The sequence below is a fragment of the Rhinatrema bivittatum genome, chromosome 3 (genome assembly GCF_901001135.1).
Source record: "Rhinatrema bivittatum chromosome 3, aRhiBiv1.1, whole genome shotgun sequence".
In the NCBI taxonomy this organism is placed as follows: Eukaryota; Metazoa; Chordata; class Amphibia; order Gymnophiona; family Rhinatrematidae; genus Rhinatrema; species Rhinatrema bivittatum.
The window spans coordinates 184,537,853-184,560,856 of record NC_042617.1 but is presented as its reverse complement, the minus strand read 5'-3'; the positions used below and the strand labels follow the sequence as shown (position 1 = coordinate 184,560,856).

Below are 23,004 nucleotides of genomic sequence, written 5' to 3'. Positions count from 1 at the left end.
AAACTGGCTTTCCTTCTTCTGCTCCTCACTTCTAGTTTCTCCCCTCTGCCTGCTCTCTTTTGCATTCCTTTTTGGCTTTTCTTTCTCTTCACTGTCCACATAATTCCAACTCTTCTTTTGCTTCTTCATGCCTGGACAACAACAGTGTTGTGGTCTTTTAAAAAGAGGTAAGAAATATCATTTCTTTTCAGGGTTTCCCTTCCTTTCATTTTTGAAATTTGTTTTCATTCATGTTTAGTGTGTTCCATTTGCAAAGAGTGTGTGATACTAAAAAAGAAACAAACAACGAAAGCTCCAATAAAATAAAAACTTTTAGCATGTCTATCACTACTGGACAAATGCGATAGTAAAATGAAGATTATATTGATGTATGATTATGCAAAAGAGCGAGGTATGGTCTGCTTCCATACACGTTTGCGGGCAAGATGAGGGCTAGGTGTAGCATTAAGTATAGGAAGTTGTCTGATCATCTACATAGGATAGTAGAGAATAGGGGTGTACATTTGTTAGAAAAGAAATAGGAAATATCAACAATATTTGATTTTGTACATAGAAAAAAAAAATACAAAATTTCGTATTTTTTTTTTTCCTATTCCATTTTTTGGGGTGAGGGGCCTAACAAAGCAAAATATTATTTAAAAAATTAAACTCTTTTCCTACCCCAAATCTTTCCATTTATTAAAGAATCCTACTGACTCCCCTTCCAACATCCCGACCCCTCCAGAACTCACTAAAATGTCTCTGGTGCTCTGGTGGCACACCTAGGAATGACCTCCTGGGCTGGCGGCTGCCATTAGTCAAAATGGCGTTGGCCAGCCCTTTGCCCCTATGTTGTGACAGGGGCTGCCCAAAAGCACTGGTAGCCCCTTTCATAAGATAGCAGCAAAAGGCGGCCAGCACCATTTTGGCTAATGGCACCCGCTGGCTCAGAAGAAGGTAGTTGCTCCTGGGCCCCCTGCTTAGACTATCAGGGAAATTTTGGTGAGTCCTGAGGGAGAGGTCTGGAGGGTAGGCAAGGGAGCTCAATGAAATATTTAATAAACGGGAAGGATTGGGGCGGGTTCAGAGTTTATTTTTAACTAAATGAATTGAAGCAAAAAAAAAAGAAAACCCCAAAACAATTTGGGGTGGACCAGTAAAGACCCACGCCTGCAACGATTAGAAAAACTGAACAAAAATGTTTGCCTACCACCCTAGTAGATAATGCCCATGAAAAAGACAACAAAATCAGGCTTGGATAAGGAGTGATATCCTACATGCAGTCAAGCTTCTATGGCTGGCAGCTGGGAGGCATCCTTAGCCATGCAGACTGGAATAACTGGGCAGACTGAACGGATCAATTGATTTTTATCTGCCATTTACTATGTTGACGAAAGTGCATTTTTTGTGTTTAAAATTATTATTGCAAAACTCAATTATTTTGGTTATAGAGTATGAAAGCATGCCTGTTGATGAAGTGGCTAATAACTGCATATATTGCTAATCATTTAAAACTGTCACGAATCTGTAAGGACTCCTAAGGATAATAGAATGTTGCTGTGGTATACATGGATTAGATTGTCCAGCAATTCTCCTTTAAAGCAACAGTATTACTCCTGTGCCTTGTCCAGTGTGTTTTAGGAATGCATTCTAATCATTAAAACATCCCTGCATCCACTTATTATGTTGCACAGTATACCAAATTTATTTTTAAAAGAATTTGGTGACTGTACCTCGATATCTGATGTTTAGTTAAAATCCTTAACAATCAGACTCTGACAAATAGACCTTTTTTTTTCTCTAAAGCAGATCTGTTCTTAACTTTTATCATTTTATTTTGGTTGAACAGGTCCCCACTTACTATTCCCTTCCTGACCCTCTGGTTTTCCCTAGTGAATGTCCAGTCTGTCTTGTCTCTCTGACTCTATTAAATGGTCTTAAAGTTCTTGGAGATCGTGTAATAAAATGTTGCCTGGCTTAGCACTGTTTCAGCATACATTTTTATGGGCTAAAATTACTTAGAATGAAGGAAGGGTTTAGCACAGAAAAAGTGTTAAAACAATAGCAATAGTTAAAAAAAAAAAAAAAAAAAAAAAAAAAAGAAGCTAATTTTAGCACATTTCCTTGCAATGCATATTAATGAACTGTGTATGGCATTGCTATCAATGCAGAACAGCATGCTGAATATAGCTCACTTTTTTACTTCTATTTTAATGCTGAAATTTTAACCACTGAGGTAAATTAAAATTTTCACTTCCATTGAAAGTAAATTTCAGCCAGCCACGGACCTAGGATCCACTTTTGGGGAGCCCCAGATCTTCCACATGGGCCTCAGGACTTTGAGTCTAAGTTCCAGAGTGCAAAAGCTCTAAGGTAAGGGACTGAAGGCCTAGATTCATCAAAATGCTATAATATCAAATGGATAGCACCCATCGTAAGAGAAAGGGGCGATTTTTAGAATTACTGCACCGCGCGGTAACACAACAGCTCACGAAGTGAACAGACTATTACTATGGGGAGGGGGGGGGGGGAGAGACAGACTATAAGGCCTTCGTAGTAGTCCACTATTTATAGCTCTATAGGAGGGCCAGCTAATAGCTTGAGGTGAGGTGGTGGTTTAGGGGCCAGTTTTACACGAACTGCACAGTACACCTTGGTGAAGATTTGACATCATTTGGAGTGAGGAAAGACTCATAAAGATGAGATTTCTACTACGTTATCTCACCCTAGCTTGATGTCAAATCTTAGTATAAAACTGGCCCCTAAACCACCACCAACAACTCACCTTGAGCTATTAGCTGGCCCTCCTATAGCCATTGAAGAAAAAAGTGGAGGCACCAGTCCATTCTTCTGGACTGTCAGTAGTTCATCTCGGTTCACTGAACTTAGATGACAGTGCCATTTTTAATGGAATAATTCAGTGGAGCTAAGCCAATAACATACTCTGCATAGCATAATGACAAGGGCATTTATCAAAATGCAATATGGCGTTAACACATGCAATAACATGATTATTGCATGGCGCGACTGCACCTTTTTTGAAGGGGTGGGATTGGGGAGGGGTGTGGGCGGGATTAAGTAAAATGAGGGGCAATATCACAGTTTTAAAGCCAAAATTAACTACACCATTTTTTCTGGTGTTAACCTGTGCGATATGCCTGAAATGGCTGTAACACATTTGCGATAAATATTACAAATTCAATTTCTGCCATTTCTGGGCTTGGAGAGGGAAGAGAGGGAAAAGAGAGAGAGAGACAGACACTGACTCTGGGGAGGCCTTATTCATTGTCCGGTGAATTTTCAAAGGAATTACGCACATAAAACTAACAAGCAGCATGTAGCAATTTTCAAAAGCCATTTACGTGCATAAAGTGCTTTACATGAGTAAATCCATAGACAATTCAGTGGCATATTATAGAATCTTCTAAAGTCTACTTACATGGGTAAAACCAGTTTTATGTGTGTAAGTGCTTTTGAAAATCAGGCCCTAAATGTTTTGTTTGCTTGAAATGAATGCATTAAACCTACTTTGCAATTGCCTCTGGTGGAGCTCTTCAATGACATAAGAGGGCACTACTTTTGCACTTTTGTAGCCTGTCATCCAGGGCCCTGTCTTAGCGCACCCTGCTGTTGGCTGCCATGAAATGCACTGACATCAGCAAAGGGGGTAGGGTTGGTACCAAATTTAAAACAGAGCCGACCCCAACCTTCACCACCTTGCATCTATCTTGTCCAAAGCTTCTGCTCCAGTTTACCCACCCATTCCAACCCATTAGCTTAGGTTTTATATTCAGTCATGCTAGAAGAAATTAGTTCCCACTGCACAGGTCTGGTAATAGATGCACATGTCAGTATTGCTTATTGTCTGTCTTTGTTTCCCCGTCATGCTGAGGTGCTCAAGCCTAGTTCTGGGGATAAGTAGAGTAGGGGAGGGGCCAATGGGCTCATGTTATAAAGGCATGACTAGGGTCATAAGTACCACTGAGTGGAAGCTCCTGAGATGCTGAAGCAACAGGCCCAGCAGGGAGGGCCGACAGTGCACCCCGAAGGGTTGGACACAGATCACAGGAGAGTCCGGCAGTCATGCATGCTGCATTGGCCTGCCCGGTGTGGCTATTTCCCTGAGGGTTTTCAGTGTTAAGGCTTAGCTAATTAGTCAGCTGGAAGTCCAAGGGCTCCTCCCAGGGGTGAAGGAAGGGTTTAAGCTATCAAGAGGCATGAGCATCTAATATTAGATTCCATATTCAGGTATCTAATAAAAGCTGCAGCCTATGTTTTCCAGTATGATCCTCTTTTAGTTTTGATTGCTGTTGTGTAATTTCTGTGTAAAGGGAGAGGGTGGATCAGCTGGATGATGTCATGGTTGCCCAGGTTTTATCATTAAAAAGTTATATTTAAATTAACATTTAGAGTCCACGTGGTTTGGCTTGGATATTAATTGTATTCCATGGACTTTTAATGCTTTTTTTGTTTGGTTGTTTCTAATGAATTGCTTAAAACAATGGTGTAGGCAGAGCAATGAATGATCAATTATGATGCTTTTTTAAATAATGATACATTTGCATTTTCTAATTAAGAAAATGCTTAATCTGTTTAAATGTGCTGTTAAAAAAAAATTGCTGTGCTTGATGACTTTTAGAATGTCAGTACAGAGTGTTTATCCAAGAAATGAATTTCTGGCATATGGATCCTATGAAAAGTGCAATGCTTCCCTCACAATAGACTTATTTTCCAAGATATTTCTGTGCAAGTATGCGGTGATGAGAAGAAAGCACACAGGTCTGTTTATCTAGCTTATGCTGGCAGACAGAGAAGGCTCCAGTCTGGTATTAACACTGACGTTGACATGGAATGTCTTCACCAAACTCTAAACAACTGCATTTCTCCCTTTAACAATATTGATAAAAGTGCAATAAAGAAAGGAAGCTGCCACCTTCCAAATAGGCATCTAATGCTAAAAAAAAAAAACCCCTTCAGGAACAGTCAGGTATTTCACAGACTAAGTTAAAGAGCAACTGGAAGAATAATAAAATATATAATTTCCACTTTTCTACAGTGTTCCTTTAGAAATTAGTCACATATATCTTCTTTCAGTCATTATGTAGTAATTTAAGGAAATGTGATAATCATGGGAAATTGTTATATTTGTAACAAAAATATTGATTTCCAGTACTTTATTATTATTATTATTTTTTTTAACAATGATAAAACTTGCAGCTTTTATTCTAAATGTGACCTTGATTTAAAATATACACTAAAATGAGCAGTCTTTACAGCAACTTCTTGTAGAAAAGTTGTTTGTGCCTCAGTTCATCCATTAGGTCTGATAGATGGATGATCCTAAGTAGGGTGGTCTCTTAAAAGTTAAAGCTGCAGTTTTTATCTACACTCCTCACAATATCAACTTACCTGCTCCCCCAGCTTGGTTCTTCATCTTATGCCTAGATTGTTTGCTTTTTCTACTTGAATACATTTGTCGTCACATTTTTTTTGTTCTAGAATGTGCCAGTTATGACAACCTCAGCTCAGGTTCAGCTTTAATGAATACCCCTTTTTTGGGGGGGTACAGTCTTTACACTGTACTTTCCATCCTGCTCATACATGCAGTGAGCTGCCAAGTGAATCCAGCTTGTGGAAAGAGATTTTTGAGCAGTCCCGACTTAACTTCTCTCCCAAAATAAGGTGTCACTTTTATTATTGTTGGTAATATGCAATCAGCTCTACGGGTATTAGAAATCATCAAGGGAGCTGTTGAAAGGAAACAGCCAGGACAGGCGTAAAGTCTCCCTTTAAAAACTGTGATTCTTGGTGCCTTGGCATGCACAGCTTTAATGATCAGAATGTGTTTTATATATTTAGTAAGTAGGAATTTTATCTTGTGTTCTCAATTATATGAAATGATAACTTTTTTAATATTAGTAAATCACTGTGAGCAGCTTAAAGTTGTAATAAATAAGGTGGGAGAACCATCCAAAGGGTTTAGTACCAATACCATAGGAATAAAAAAGGACAAACGAGGAATCTTAATGTTGTTGTTTTGTTTTTTTTAAACTGCAAATTGGCCAAATAAAAAAGATTTCCTAGTACTCGTGCTTTTGTATATGGCTATCATGAAGTGGAAAGAACTGACTGGGTTATTCCATATAGTGTGTCAGCTCTGTGCCATCAGTTCTTCAGAATGGAAATCATTTGTCTTCTTGACTGGAACTAAAGTGTTAGAAGTGAAACTCCCACCAAGCCGCAGCGGACAGCAATAGGAGACGGCAGGATCTAATTTGTTAGTCTAGCACAAATAAACTGTTTCAAGCAACTGTTGAAATTCCGTGATCTCTGTATCTCTTGGAACAGCATTCTTTGAAAGGTTACGTAAAGTTATATTATGCTTGCACCAAGAGCTGATAGAAAATAGATTTTCTTAAAGATTCACTGTACTGTTTCTGTTAGGCAAGGCAAGATGACATTCACTTGTATAGCTCCTGATTACAGTATTTTATAGAATCCTTGAATCGTTGCCTATCTTGTATGGTCTAGTCTGGAAGATATTAGGGGTGATCAGGGAAAATCAGGGTGATTTCAGGAAGCTACCAGTCAGTAGGCAGGATGTTCATTTCGGGCAAAATGGTAGAAGCTATAGTTAAGAACAGAATTGCTGGGCATATGGATAGGCATGGCTTAATGGAAAATAAAGGGAATAAATGAACCGAACAAATCTCCTTTTCAAGAGCAGAATGCTGCTGCTCTTGAAAAAATCATATATGTTCTCTGTTCACAGGACCTTCATAACTCAGGGGTATGCTGCATTAACTTGCACTTTTTAAGTGATGTTCTCACAGAAGCCCAAATTGCTTTAATCATCCATCCTACTATTCACCATAATTTTTGTATTTTTCAATTGCATATAAAATTTGTAAACTCAACAAAAAAAGTCACTTGGTTTCAGGCTTCTAATCGGCATTTATTCCAGCTAGATCAAAACTCGAACACAGTGTTTTGGAATAAATATTCTACCTACATCAGGGGAACTTAAGGCATGGGTTATCAGCATTTCCCTCAGTGTTTACTGGCCATTAACACTGTCCATGAAGAAGCCGCCATGTTATTAAAAATCACAACCAACCAAAATTGTCCTCATGGCTCTATGATTGGTGATTCCCAGAGAAAATGCCCACCAACACAAATTTATTGGGGAAAAAAAAAAAAGATCCAAAATGTACACGTCATATTAGATCAAAGAGTACCAGTCTACTTCAAGATTAAGCCCACCGTGATTAACTGTACCAAGTGAGAATATCCAAAATTGTTCTTGTTCAGAAGCCCTATTTGGTTGTCTGCTTTTTAAATTTATTTTGTATTGTATTGATATTTTCTGTACATTTAAATTGAATGCTGTATTGTAGGTATGATTCTATGTACTTTTTTGATTGTTAGATGCCACCTTAGGCTAACTTTGTGTTAATTTGGAGGGATATAAAAAATAGAAATGAAAACAGATCTGTAGTTATTGCTGAAGGTTAAATGTACTTTTATTCAGATTAGTTTAAACTTGATCTGGAGTAAATGGATCCATAAAGTCTTCCCTTTAGAGGTAACTTTCAAAGCAACGCGCGTCTGCATATCTGCGCGTGTTTGCCAGTACATGCACATGGACACGCAGATTTTATAACATGTGCACATTTATGCGCGCATGTTATGAAATCATCTACCCGTGCATACATGCGTGCGCTATGTTATATCGACGTGTGCATGCGCTCACGAATGCTGTCTCGAGCGTGTAAATGGGGGGGATTGTAGTAGATGCGCACGGTGACACAGGCTTATTTACCAGTTCTCTCCCAGTTCGCCTCAGTAAGAGAGGACTTCCTACCTAATTAGCCTCCCTTTTACCCTACTAATCACAACCCTTAAAGCCCTACTACTAACTTCCTTTTTATTTCTTTTTTTTAAACTGTATCTACTTAGATGTAGCACATAGGCAAAGCAAGTTACACGATTTCAGGATGCCGGTGCGCGCTAGTGTGCGTAACTGACTGCATGCTACGGTCCCAGCCCACCCATGCTCAGACCATACCCTCATCCCACCCCTTTCTCGGCAAACCTTTTTTATCCATGTACTGGGAGATTACACGCGAGGCCGCTGGCTTTTTAAAATCCACGCAGTGCACATGCGAGTCACACACTTATCTCCCTTTTAAAATCTCCCTCTTTATTTTTGCTAATTACATATATTTGATGCACTTTAATTTTGTGAGTTAGTTTGATTACATTCTGAGATGCTCCTCTGAATGTATTTTGTATATTTTTTTTTTACTCTAAAATATTGTATTTCATTGTGGTTTACTTTAATATATGCCCCTATATTGGTGGCCTTCAATACATGCAAGGGTTTTTGGAGTCTGTTTTATTTGACGTCTTTTTTTTTTTTTTTGCTGTAAATTTAATTTCCTGACATAGAATCTTTTTAAGTTCTACAAGAAATCCTGCTTTCAGCTGTGTGGGTCCTATTTGGTAGAACTTGCTTAAGGCCAAGTTGTGCCATGAAGGCCAGCACTTAAAATTTAGAAAACTGAAAGGCTAACTTGTATGATTTTTCAGGTAGTGGACAGCTGGATTTTATTTCAGGGAACGCGGGTGCCCGTGCATGAGAGGGGGATTTTCTTTAAAAGCACACACGGTGACGCAATTGGGCCTTCCCCAAACTGAGAGGGAACTTCCCTAAGCCCCCTAACTACCTTTTCCCTCTTTCCGCCCTGACCCCTACTCCCCATCTAACTAATCCAGTTTTTTTTTTGTTTGTTTTAAACTTATCTGCTCTCAGAAGCTGAAGTAAGTTCTGCATGCTGCTGGCTTCCGGTGCACGCTTCACAGAGACAATGCGTGCCAGGAGATAGGAATTTAAAATTTCCCCATAAGTCGCTCTAACCTAAATTCTACCACTCTGAAATGGTCTCTTTCAGTGATGGCGAACTCCAGTCCTCAAGTACCACAAACAGGCCAGGTTTTCAGGATGGCTACAATGAATATGCATGAGAGAGATTTCCATACAATAGAAGCAGTGCAGGCAAATCTTTCTCATGCATATTCATGGTGGATATCCTGAAAACCTGGCCTGTTTGTGGCACTCAAGGACTGGAGTTTACCATCACTGGTCTATTTTATACATGCCATCTTCAAAATTTGATTTCCAACTTGTAAGCAGAGAGATGAGCATTTCATGATGCTTAGTTTTCTTCTTTGGTTCAGAAATTTGCATCTTGTTATGACGTGTCATCGTGGATTTTTTTTTGTAGTACATCATGAAACGGAGATGGATTTTCCTATATGAATCTAGGCAAAAAATGAATTCCATTAGTGACCACAGGTATTGATCAATAGCAAGGCAGTCTAAAAAAATGTTTGATTTCACATGTTCTGACTTTCCTGATATTTCAACTGAAGAAAAAAGGGATTCTAAGTGTAGGAGGAGTCAAATGCACATGCAAATTATGAGTAGGGAGGAGATCAGTAGCAATTCTTCTTTCTGTGGTATACATTTGAATGCAATTGAATGAATGGTTCAAAAGCTTATTAGGGGGAACAGTCATGATCTTATTTTATATATCTTATATACCCAGTTTCCCTATAGGAAACTGTTACCAAAATCCTTTATTGCTGCTATCTTGTTTCTAAGTCTTCATAACACATCTGCCATTTCCACATAATGCACAGCAGCAGTTAATCTCCTGAAGTTGTAAAGGGTTTTTCCCCTAATTAAAATACTGTTTTAGACAGTTAATCTATTGTCAAAATATTTTACAATGGAAATACTGTGAACACAATTGTCAGGCTTTGGCAACATCGTGAAACTGATCTGCCTCAAGGTAACTTTGAATCCTAGTACATAGGATTTTTTCTGCTGCTCATGGAAAAAAACCACAAGATTATGAATGTTCTTTTATTACAGAAATATCTTTTGCACTGGAAAGCTGAAGGATCCTGACAAGGTTATAAAGAAGATGGCAGTAGGAATTGATGAATAGGAGGCATAAGGCTAGACCTGCAAATGATATGGTTTTCAGGGTGACCAAAATAAGGGTAACCAATTAGATGTTTTGAAAACTAGACCTAATTATTATTATTTAGGATTGGAGTTTTGTACACTTGTTGTAAGCAATTTATAGGCCTTTATCTTAAAAATAAGAGTTGACCTGTGTCTGCCAGTAACCTAGGGGCTGATGCAATAAGCTGACCATTAAAAATGTGTGCTTTAATTCAGTGTGCATTTGAACCCACATACTAAACTCCCAGTGCAGTGGTCTAATGATATGCTAATACCCTGGAATTAGAAAAAAAAAAAAAGCACACAAACTCGAAAATGTGTGTAAAAAAACAATGCTTAGCATGCATAAAACCATGATTTATGTACATAAACCATTTTCTGCACATAAAATATGATTTATGCACACAAAAATGTTTTCAGCCCAGAAAAGTGTTTTGTGTGTGTATAAATCATTTTTTGCTCCCAGGCACTGGATCGCCAGCCCATAGGTTAATATTTGCTCTGGAAACGTTATTCCACCTCTGACTAGGAGTTAGGTTTCCAACACTAAGAGGTAAATTTTAAAAGCCACCCACTCGTCCATGTGTACGCGGTTCCGGGCACACATTGGCCAACGTGCGCATGTTATAAAATCCAGTACCCGCATGCACACGCACGCCCGATTTTATATCTGCACGCGTGGGTGCCCGGTCATGTGCGCAAGGGGGGGGGGGGGGATTTTAGTTTTAAAAAAAAATGCGGTAACACTATCAGGCCTATCCCAGTTTGTTTATTTATTTATTTAAAAACATTTTTATACAGTCTTTTCGCAGACAATAGCTGACCAAAACGGTTTACAATAACATTTTTATAAAATGAAACAAGAGATGAAATAAAAATAAAATAAAATAGGAGATAATATCAACTAATTAAATGAAATAACCTATAAAAACAAAAAAATAGTAAAGTTAAGAAAAAAAAATACAATGGATTCGTTAAACCCTAATTCTAATGAACATCTCCTTAATTTTGATTTAACTATACTAAATTAAGGAGCGGACTGGGATGGAACTTCCCTATCCCCCTACCTATTCTTCCTTCCTTCCTTTTTTTCCCTTCTCCTCCTCGATCCCTAAACCTCCCATATCTACCCTCCTTTTTTTTTTTTTTTTTTACTTTTGCTCCCAGGAGCAGCAGTAAGTTCTGCGCGCAGGCCGGCTCCTGGCGCGCGCTTCCCTGGGACAGGGCCTAATGGCCGTTGTCCTGGCTGGTCTCCGCTCCGCCCCCACCCCACCAAGACCCCACCCCCAGCCTGCCCTTTTTAAAGGCCCAGCACTTCTGCACGTACCCGGAGAGATGCCGTGACCAGACTGTTTCGAAAATGCACTTGGAGCACTCACGGCCTGGCCACGTGCATATCTCCTGGTATTTGCACGCACCAGGCTTTAAAAATGTGTCCATAAGAAAACAAGAGGTAAGCCAGTGCACTTTTTTGCATTTGGGGAGTCATAGCTACTGCCATCATTAACATGGGATTTGCATGAGAGGGCACTAACCTGTATGTACATTGTTCACAAATTGTGTGTGTGTTGCCCTCCTACCATTTTTAACCCTAATTTTCCAGCTTAGGGTTTTTGCAAATTTTGGGGCTCTCCCCTTGCTTGTACCCCACCTTTTTGTGAGATGTTTCTCAGCGACATAAATTTTCCCCTGAGGAGGGGTTGTCTGTGTCTTTCTTCCATGGAATCTACCCTAAAGGACTGATTGGGGTTTTCTTCTCCCCTGGTGGATTGACCTAGGAGTTGGAGAAGTGAGAGGAAAGGAATTTTGGCAAGATTTTTGAGCCATGAAGAGTGGTTATTGCTATCCTCTGGACCAGTTCCTAATAGAAGGGCAACCCTTCATCTCTGGGTGGAGGTTCTTCCCTCTTTGCACCCAGTTAACAGCAAAAGAGAAGACCTGGAGATCTGTGATTGTGAAAAACCTTTTTGGAAACAGCTATTTTGAACCAACGAGAGATTTTTGAGGGTTATCCCCAGTTTTATATTGTTAATGAGAATGATCATCCACCCTCTATGAGGAAAGGATAGTGGATATTTTGTAGATGAACCCTGGCACCTCAGAGGCTATTTAATTTTCTTGTGTGAGAGAAAGATAGTTCATGGGGAATGTGTAGCTCCCTGGATTCAGCTTTCCAGTGAACCAGGGGGCTGCTACATCTGCCTAAAATGCCTTGCTGCATTATTTATTATTTATTTATTTATAAGTTTTTATATACCGCCGCTCATCAAAGATATCACGTCGGTGTACAGTAAACAGGAACATACGCCGGAGCATTTTACATTTAACATTAGCAGTAATGCGCACAAAATTATGTATACAACTATGAGTTAAACTCTGCAGTCTAACAAGGACTCCTTACTGCATCGGCCCTCTAGTTTGTACAAATGCATATCTTGTTAGCATTTTTTGGGAATTTGCCAGGTACTTGTATCCTGGATTGGCCACTGTTGGAAACAGGATGCTGGGCTTGATGGACCCACGGCCTGACCCAGTATGGCAATTTCTTATGTTCTTAAGACAATGAATGTGATGGCAAGATGTTCATTTAATTGGCCTGGATTTGCCAATAGGTACACTAGGCTTGTGGCTAGGATAGCAAATCTCTGGAGGCAACAGGCTCGCTCATAATTTGAAACCTTCCAACTGTGCCGAATCTCATTTAGCAGAGAAGAGTCTACTGCTTCCTGATGATCAATACATACTCCTCCCAGGCAGCATGCCAGGGATTAAGGTCAGGGGAGCTTTGAGCAGACATACCATAGCAAAGAAGAACTACTGTGCTCCCTAATTTAGCTCCTCCTCTCTTGTCATTCAGAAATGTTTGGGTGGGGGGGAGGGTGTGAGCCTGGAGCAGAAAAATCAAAGGGGTGTGGCTGAGTGGAGATTATTTCAGGAGAGAAGGGAGATGCTAGGGTATAAAAGGAGATCTGGGAGAGTGTATGTGAGGGGGGACTGGAGCAGTATTTGTGTTTGTCTCAGAAGGGATTGGTGATGTTTTTTTGTGTGTATATGCCAAATTAGATGGGAGATTAAAGAGGGGGATGCAAGAGGGGAAGCAGGATTGTATCACAGTAGGGACACATTCTTTTCCCATCCCACCCCAATAATTCAGATTCTCTCTCCCATGATCTCAAATTCTATCCTCACATCCTGGAGACCCCCTTCCTATCTCTCCACAGATCCTGCAATCACCTCATAACCCTTTCTCTCTCTCCCATTCTCCCTATCCTCAAACCTCTCTCCTCAGGAAATTGGTAGGTCATGGGATTGGCGGCAATGTCCTTTTATGAACTGGCAACTGGATAAGGGACAGTAAATAAAGGGTAGGTCTAAATAGTTTTCCAAATGGAAAAAAGTCATTGGTAGAGTGCCTTAGGGGATCTATACTGCGACCTGTGCTATTTAGCCAAGCGAGCTAACATAATGGGGCTCAAAAGAGGATTGGACAAAAAATAAATAAGTAAAAAGTATATAAAAGAGGGTTGGACAAGTTTCTGAAAGAAAAATCCACAAATAGTTATTAACAGTTACCTAGACTTGGGGAAGCCAACACTTATCCCTGGGAGTGAGATACAAGAAATAGATCAACTATTGGGGATCTACTGAGTACTTGTGATGCATACTGACCTTTGTTGGAGACAGGGTGCTGGGCTCAATGGACTTTGGTCTGATCCAGCATGGCACTTCTAATCCTCCTCTCCTCATTCCTGAAATCGCTTCCCTTTCTTGATAGAGATGCCTTTTCCTTCCCCAGTATAAAGAAATTGATTTTTACAGGTATAATCAAGGTAAAAAATACTTTGGGGTAGATTTTAAAAGACCTACACACGCTGGGCCTATTTTCAAAGGCATGGCCATGTGCGCAAACCCCCGGGATGCGTGTAAGTCCTGGGGTTGTTTAAAGGGACGGGGAGATCCAGGGGCGGGGCTAGAGGCACCCAGCACAGTGGCCATTTGCCGTTGTGCCAGGGGATCGTGTGCCGCAGGGTGCCAGGGCGCACAACCTGCGCCTGCTCAAAGCAGGCGCAATAGGTAAGACAAGGATTTTTGGGGGGGTTTAGGATAGGGCTAGGGGACAGGAAGGTTAGGGGAAGGGGTAGGAAGGTTAGCGTAGGAGGTAGGGAAGTTCTATACCAGGCCGCTCCTAAATTGGAGTGGACTGGGAGGGAACCGTGGAAGGCCGCGGGCGTCTGCAGGCGCAGATTGCACAATTGTGCACCCCCTTGCGTGCGCTAACCCCCGACTTTATAACATGCCCACACCGGCACACACATGCTATAAAATTGCGTGTCCATGTGCGCGCGCGCAAGTTTTTAAAATCTACCCTTTTATTTTTATAGCGTAAAATGAAGTATTGAAACTTTTATCAATATGCTTCAGAATTTAAAATTTTTGCCACGGAATCTATTCTATAGCTGTTGTAGGAAACTGTGTGGCTGTGCCTTAGAACTTCACTCACTGCTATCCGACCTTATAGGGGGAAAGAGGTGACAGCACCCTGACCTATTTGTGGCTTTTGATGACTGAAGTTGCCTGCCTTTGCTTTAGATTATACTTCTTTAGTGCTTTAAATCTGTTCTCATAAGGATGGTAGTGCAGATTCTGCACCACTCTCCTCTGTTTTACTCAATCCTGTCTATATCATGGAGAAACAGCCTCCAGAATTGTAAACAATATTTTAGATGAAAACTTGCCAGTGATTTATGTGGTAGTGTTGCAATCAGGGATGTTTGTTCATTTAAAACGAATGCAGAAAATGAGATAAACGAGGGTATTTTCTGACTGGAACAAACCAATTATGGCCTTTCATCAAATGTGCAAAAACTTTCTGGTGTGTGTTATTATATGAATAAAAATAAATATATAAGGCTTCCCCAAGACCCTCCAACCCATCTCTCACCCTGTAAAATAAACTCCAGGGCCTGGAACTATCCAACTGGGCCTCCTTAAGCTGCTCTAATGTTCTCCTACCCAGTAAATAGGCTGGGTACCAGGTCTACTCCACTGGGCCTTCTTAGGCCACTCTAACATTCTCCCACCCAGTAAAACATCCGGGACCCAGGCCTTACACAATGGTGCCTCCCTGAGCAACTTTGAATCCCACTTCCAGCCTCCACTTACTCATTGTAGGGGCCACAAAATAGAAGGGGATGGCACAATGGCCACTTGTTCCTGCCTTGCCTTCCATAGATTTTAAAATTGTGCTGGTGGCCCAAATGTCACTGCTGAAGTGATATCACTTCAGTGCCTGTCTGAGTTGTGGCCAGTGCCATTATGTCCTACAAAGTCCAGGCTGTCAGCTCTGTTTTTAAATCTATGGAAGGCAGGGCAAGAGCAAGTGGGCCTCACTCCTGCCCTTTGGAATCTGTGGCCCTTTAGATGGGTTACATTGGAACTGGGGAGGTCCCAAGCCTTAAAATGTTTGACAGAACAGGATTGGTGTCATAGGGGCCTGGTTAGGCCTCAGCTGAACCCAGGCCCAATGAATGTGTCTGGGGCAAGAAGGGGTATGAAGGGGATTTAATTTTTTTTTTGTTTTGGGGGGTGATTAAATTTTTTCAGTTCAGGAAACCACTCCCCCCACACATAAATTAAATGAACCAAACAAATTGCCTTCCCACCCTCACACCAAAGCATAAAAAACCAAATAAAAATGGTGCCACCTTCTGCTTTTTCTAATGTATGCCTCTCCCTGTGCATTCTTACATTCAGGTGATATGAGATTTCCTCAATCATAGAACTTTAGTTTGTAGATCTATGAATAAATTAGGTCATTAGGCAAAGAAGCCTCACATGGATATCTTATCTAGCTAGTTAAACTGTGGAATCTACTGCCACCAAATGTAATCGGAACAAGCCACATTGCAAGGGGTCAGGATGCATTCCTGGCAGACAAGGACATAAACAGATATTAGAGATTTGGTGGAGGCCAAGCGATGTTACACTTTTATTAGATCTACAGAAAGCAATTAGAAGAACTCAGGTTTTCATCTGGTGACTCCAGGGCTACTGTCAGAGATAGATACTGGGCTAGATTGACCATTCTTCTGACCAAGTTTGGTCATTCTTTTTTTTTTTTTTTTCTTATGACCTTTTTTGGATCTTATTCTCCAATGCTTGAATTTTCCTTCTGCACACACCTCCTCTCCTCTAGATTCCTTTGGACTCCTGGATCAGAGCACTGATCTTTCCCTTTCTTTCCCTTTCTTCTTTCTAGCTACTGGTTCCTCTGGACATGCACCTGACACTCACTCCTCACTCTTCCTGCAAAAATCTTTGTTCAGATACATAGATCTGATCAGGATATTCTTTCTCCCATAGAAAGGGGAGAAAGAATCCTCTTGATGGATTCCTCATAGTAAAGTATCGGAAGCACTACCACAGGGAGCTATTTGTGGCCCTACATATTCCATTTATGAAAGCAGAAGGGGTAGAATGGAGGCTTTTCTCCTTCCCCAATCTCTGAACTCATTCAGAAGCTTGCTGCTTATGTCTCCTCACTCCTAACCTGATCAGAATATAAGGCTTTTCTCTCCAAACCCTGACCACCCCATTGTGGACATTTTGGGGAGGAGGGGGAATGCCATAGCAAATAGTTCAATACCAATCTCAATTTCCTTGTCCATGTCAGATCAGTCCAGGCAAGTGGGTTAAGTCCTCCGGCCTACAGATGGAGACAGAGAAAAAAAAGTTCAAAGCTGACTTCACTCTTTCTATAAAGGTTTGGTGCTGTATTCAGCTCTTCAGTATTTCCTCTGCCTCCAGCAGATGGTGCAGATGTGTGGATTGGTGCGGCAGATAAGAGGTTGCTCTCAAGAAGGCTCCAGGTTCCTAATGGAGCATAGGTGGGTCCGGCAACAGGAGCTACATTCCGGGTTCCAAGGGCAACAGTCTTTGGGCTTATTTCCTTGGTAGAGTGGGAGCTTAAAAAGAAGGGGGAGGGAAGACTTGCACCACAGCTCCTTACCTGAACTGCCTCCCAGGCTCCTATGTTGCTGTGCTGGTTTTGGTCTCAGGAAATTAGAGGTGATCATCCTCCCCTCTCCCTCTCTCTCTCCCATGGGCTTCCAATTCCTCCATGAGGAAAATAAAAAGGGAGGTGAGGCACCACAGGTAACTAACAGAGGCTCAGCATGTCAGTTGGTGCATTCTGCTTGGCTTGCGAGCAGGAAGGTACCGCATAGAAGAGGTATGGTCTGCACCTTGCCAAAAGCAAAACTGAGTTGGTTCCCCAGGCCAAGGGGGAAGGCAGCACTATGATGCACATGGAACAAGGGCCGGTCAGCATGCTTGGTTTTTTGTTTTTTTTTTGGCAAGATTAGCAGCCATTTTATTTCCACTTTTAGCAAAAAAGTTTAGAAAGTAAGTATCTAAGCAAATCAAGCATGTCAGGCTTTTTATCTCTCTCTGATAGACAAATGGAGAAGTTCCATGGGGGGGGGCATCAGATTTATCCTCAGGCACGGCAGAGTCTACACAGCTCCAGTTTGCTATGGAGTTATTGCAATAGGTAACCTCCGGGCATGCTGGAGTTTCCCTCTCTCCCCCACCTTCCTCACTGTTAGTGGAGTGATTGAGGGAACAGCTTGTACAACCTGCTCTCTTCCCCTCTACACAAATGAAGCTTCTTAGAGGGGCTTTTAAGATGAAATTAAGCTTGTGCTGCTAAAAATGAATGCAGCCTGTTTAATAATAATAATATAAAAATCCTAGGGCTTAAAATAGCCCTATGAATTCTAAGTTGAAGGCTGTAATTATTTTAAGTGGCTTGAAACTCACTGGTTGAATGCCCTTTAGCCTTACCTTTTGGCATTCAAGGGAGATATTTGTTCCTCTTACCACCGAGAAATGAAAAGTAGTGAAGATTTAAGTTATTTTCAAGGATCATCTTCCTCACTTACTTAAAAAAAAATCTATCTCTCTCTCTTAGACACATATATATATATATATATATCATCTATATCTCTCTCTATATATAATATATTGGCTCAACAAAAAAACATTTTGGGAATGAGAGCATATCCAAATTCTGGCTCACTACTCTGCAAACATTACAGTTGCATGGCCCACTAACTGGACTTAATGTGCACTGACTGGATTTAACACACAATAGCCTAGATTTAGTGTATACTCAGTCCAGTTAGTGCACACTAAGCATCAAATTAGAAAAGAAAAAAAAGTCAAACAAAAATCACATGAAAAAAAAAATTGCATACTCCTAGCATGAATATGATTGTGTGCTTAGGGTTGGTTTTAAGAAAATGTACCTGTGAAAGTAGGATTACCAGTGAGCCATGACTTCATGGTAAGCTACAAAACGTTCATGGAAGCAGATTACGCTTCACGCCTCCGGTTGGGGAGCAGAGGCAACTTTGCTTTTAGTTTTCCCTCCTGTAACTGAAAATACAAATATTGAGAGAGAGAGATTTTACCAAGATTTCAAATAATTGGTAATACGGTAGTTGGGAACTTATATCTCAGAACCTCATTTCCCTTAGTTCCTTTAATATCCTCTGATGATCTCATCCAACCCCAATGCTTTATCTATTTTCACAGATGTGTGAGAGTAGATATGTATTTATAAAATACAGTAGTTATGTAGGGAGTGGACGAAAGAACCTCTGTTATTTACTTGCACCTTCATGTCTACAGTTCAGGTCTGCCGTATTTTTAGTTTTAGTGCTATGCTATAATATATTTTAAAATATGAGCACTATAAGATTTATTTTCTCTTTTGGATAAAAACGATGGTTCTGGTTCAATAAACAATTCACTTTGTATCTTGGACAGCTTTTTGGAAATATCATCATATTTCTTCATGAAGCCAAAAATGGGAGAGAGAGAAGTATCACCAAATGCTTTTTTCACACTCTGGCATGAGTTCAGCTCTGACTTTAAAGAGATCTGGAAGAAGGAAAATAAATTACTACTGCAAGAAAGGTAAGCATCTCCTTTTGTAGAGTTGCATGAAAATCTGTAGAGCCATCCATCAAACAGTACCCATGTGCATTCTTAATTGTTCCAATACTCTTTCATGAGAAGTGAATAAAGCTCTTAATACATCTTGATTTTTTTTTTTTAAATCTACATTTCAAGGCCTTTATTCATAGATGGATCTAGTTGAACAAGAAAAATGTGTAGACACAATAAAACTTGACTCGGAAAAAGCAGCTTGAATGTTTCTATTCACATGCAATCGTAAGTCAAATTGTTGTGAAGTATGAGTGTGTAAAGAACTGTTCAACTGAGTTCATTGACTGGGAGATGGTTATACTTGGACCATGTTATTAGCAGAGAATAGTTTTTGGAGGTAGCAGGTTTCCCTTAAGATTTATTTGTGGTATGCTTTTATTTCTTTCTTCTTTATGGTTAGTATTATTGTTTTTTACGTTACGTTATGCTTTACACTCCTTGTTATTTGTAAACCGGGTTGATGTGATGCCTATCATGAAACTCGGTATAACAAAAACAATAAATAATAATAATAATAATAATAGTACGTATGGAATATCACTGGGAGAAAAATATAGGTTTTGTTAACTTTTATTGGACCAGTGAAATAGCACAGTCTGGCTTTGAGCTGTCAGAATTAAGGGCCTATGCAGGGGCAGATTGAGCTATTGAGAGTTTGGGCATTCCTTAGTGGGCTGGTCAGGATGCATGAAACCCATACCCTTAAAGGTCGATGAGAGGGAGGAGGCTGTGGCTCCTTTTATTACTGGCATTAAAATGTCATGTGCTAGAACCACCCTGAGACAAATCGGATAAAAACTTCCAGTCTTTGATTGTTTTGCTTTACAAATGCATCTAGACTATCCAGTTTATAATGATAAATCATATAAAGATAAATGTAGGTAAGATACAAGTAAAAATATGCTTAGACTGACAATATCAGATCTAATCACCAGCGAGTAACTTTTCATGCTATATTTTAAAAACTACAGATTTTTTTAACAAACTGTTTAAACGCTCATGATTTTGACATGTGATAGCAACGAGGCATCCTTCATAGAGGGTTTTCAACATTTGCTTCAGAAATTTTTAGCTTGCAATATTATTCCTGGTGCATTGCCATGGTCCCCAGCTGATCTCAGATTTACCTCACAGTTTTGAACTAAGGATCCTCCAAGCTAATTGCAGGCTTTCTTGACTTCTGTTACTATTTCTGTCTCCACCACCTCCATCACCCAGTCCCTAAAGATATATTTTCTGATGCTTTTCCTGAGCCTACCTCCTTGAATCTCATACAGTAATCTGGGTGTGACTGTAGCCTGGGCCTGAGTCCAGGTCCTGGCATCAGGCCTGGTTCTGGGCTAAGGTCCAGGTATCAGGACATGACCTCCAGACCAGGCCATGGGCTTCGGCCTAGAAGGGAAGCCCAAGGTGTTGGGACCTGGCCTCGGAGCTGGGCCTGGATTCTGACTGAGGCCCAGATGTAAGAACCTAGCTTCCAGGCTGGGTTCTAGTGTCAGACTTGGGCCCAGGCTCTGGTCTAGGTTGAAGGTCAGGGTCTTGTGTCGGGCCTAGGCCAAGACCCAGGCATCTGGACCTGGTCTCTGGACAGGGCCCTGACATCGAGCTGGGGCCTGTGCTTTCGCCTAGACCTGGTCTCAGGAGTCACACCTGGCTGAGGCCCCAGCATCTGACTTAGACCCCGGCATCGGGAGGAGGTCTGCAAGCATCGGCCTTATCTAAAGCCTAAGCCAAGGTCCCGGTGACCTGCCTTGGCCTACGCAAGGCAAGGATCCCCACTGGACTTATTTTTGGGTTTGTTTCTTTTTTAATGTTTGATTCATGTTTTTTTTTTAAACAAAAGAAACAAACATTAACCAAAACAAAATTTGTGGGGAAAACCCTCCTGAAAACAAAACAAAAAAAATAAAACAAACTTTTTTCCCCCTATCTGCTGCTACCATTGCATCTGGCATGGGCCAAAAGAAAAGGCCAGTACTGCCTCCTGCTGTCATTGCATCAGCCAAACTGGTTGGCCTGAAGGATGAGGGGAGAGCTGTGAGGCTACAGGTAAAGAGAGAACCTCAGCACTGGGCATACTCTGCTACTCAGGGAAGGGAGGTTTAGGGAAATGTTGACTAGAGAGAAGGCGAGAGATAGGGTTCAGAAGGATGCTGGGTGGAAGGTAGATCAAGGGCATGCTGGGCAGAGAGTAGGGTGAAAAGAGTAATGGAGTTAGGGGATGCTGGTTCAGAGGTGAAGGAGGAAGCAGGGCAATGGGAGTTGGGGAGGGAGGGAGAGGGGTAAATATCAAAATTCTGTTTCTAATGATCTTGTACATGTAATGAAGCAGTACAGTTCTTTCTTATTATAAAGACAGTGGAGCAAGGAGCAGTGGCATCAAGCAGGGTGTATATTAGAGTAACTTACAGGATCCCTCTAGTTTGCTGTTGAGTGATGACAAGGAGTGAGAGCTAAATAAAGGGTGATGGGAGAGCAAGTGAGGGGTGATCAAGAAGAGATGGCTTTACAGAGAATATCAGCATGGGAATGGTGAAGATGAAGTAAAAGACATATGTCAATTTTGGGAATATACATCTGAATTTGTATTTTGCTTGGTATTGGAGGAATTGTATTTATTTTTTCATATCTGCTTTCTTTTCTTGCCTTCCATCCCAAAAGTTTCAAAGTGCATCATAGATCAAAATCATAAAAACACATTACATAAATCAAGGCAGATTACAAAACAAGAGTAATTAAATAAAATAAGAAACATTAAAAAAAAAACAAAAAAAACCCCATGCATTTACAACATGGTATCTTGTGTTTCTATTCCTAATTCTCCAGTTTTGCATTGTATACAAAAATAGCTTCTTGTGGTTTATATTCCACATTTGTAATCTGTGGTCAAATATTCTGAATTTGGGGAATGTCTCTCTGTTTTGCATGTATGAGATGAGGTATTCTGCTATTTATTATGTTTCTCTAGTAGAGTATGTATTGGTGTGTTCAGCGGCGGATACCCGATGAAGACTGGCCCGGGGATTCGCCGCCCAGGAAATACCACATGGTCTGCCGAGCGCGGCTCTATCACGGCCGCACTCAGCAGACCATGTGACTAGCGCGACAGGCCCACCGGGGGATGCCTGATCCCCCGGTGGGCCAATCCGCCCCTGGGTGTGTTAGATCCTGTTGCTATGCATTGTTGCCTTTCCATAGGTAAGAGTTTTTTATTTTTGAGTCCTGAGAATTAGTGCTACTATGACATGGTGGGCTAGATGCATTTTTTTGGAGTGTTTTCTATTTCACAGTATGCCTTGTAGAGGAGGGAGTTTGTGGTGTTGCTATTGAGATGACACCAGAATTAGATTGGGGTTTTTGGGTTTTTTTTGTATGTTATATGGATAAAAGTCTTAAGCTCTGCTCTGTACCCATGTTTTGGAGGGGGATGGGTTCTGTGGATGCAGAGTATATTTACAAAATTGGAAATGAAGGGTGTGCTTTGGATTTGTTTTGCGTATACTAGGACAATAAAGAACCTCATTCTTAAGCCAGTTGGGTATGATCTTAATCTCTCAAATGTACTATTAGTGCACTTCTTAATACTTGCATTGTGCCAAAGAGCTTCTTTCCAGAATTTGTACAATGTAATATATACAGGAAAACTATCAAAGTGAACCTGGAAGTTCTTTATAATTAGGTAAGTGTTGCCCTAATAAATTGGGACTATTTGTGTATCTTTATACCACATTTCCTCATCTGTGATTACATTTCTTCGTACTTCATGATATTCTCTTTTTCCAGACAAAATAGTCATGTGATTCAATGCCAAGAAGTGCAGAGTCATGCATCTGGGGTGCGGTAATCCAAAAGAGCTGTATTTGGGGGGGGGGGGGGGGGGGGGGTGAAGGGCTATTGTGCACAGAGCAAGAGAAGGACTTTGGGGGTGATAGTGTCTGGCGATCTGAGGACGACAAAGCAATGTGACAAGGCAA

General features: G+C 40.8%; 1 protein-coding gene across 1 annotated transcript in view; it reads left to right on the top strand.

Annotated features, from left to right (window-relative positions):
* The window catches only part of FMN2 (formin 2), an 828,101-nt gene that overhangs the window by 655,798 nt on the left and 149,299 nt on the right, over nucleotides 1-23,004 (top strand). The window contains 1 exon segment of the mRNA XM_029594024.1: nucleotides 18,848-18,997. Within this exon segment, the coding sequence (XP_029449884.1) occupies nucleotides 18,848-18,997 (150 nt within the window).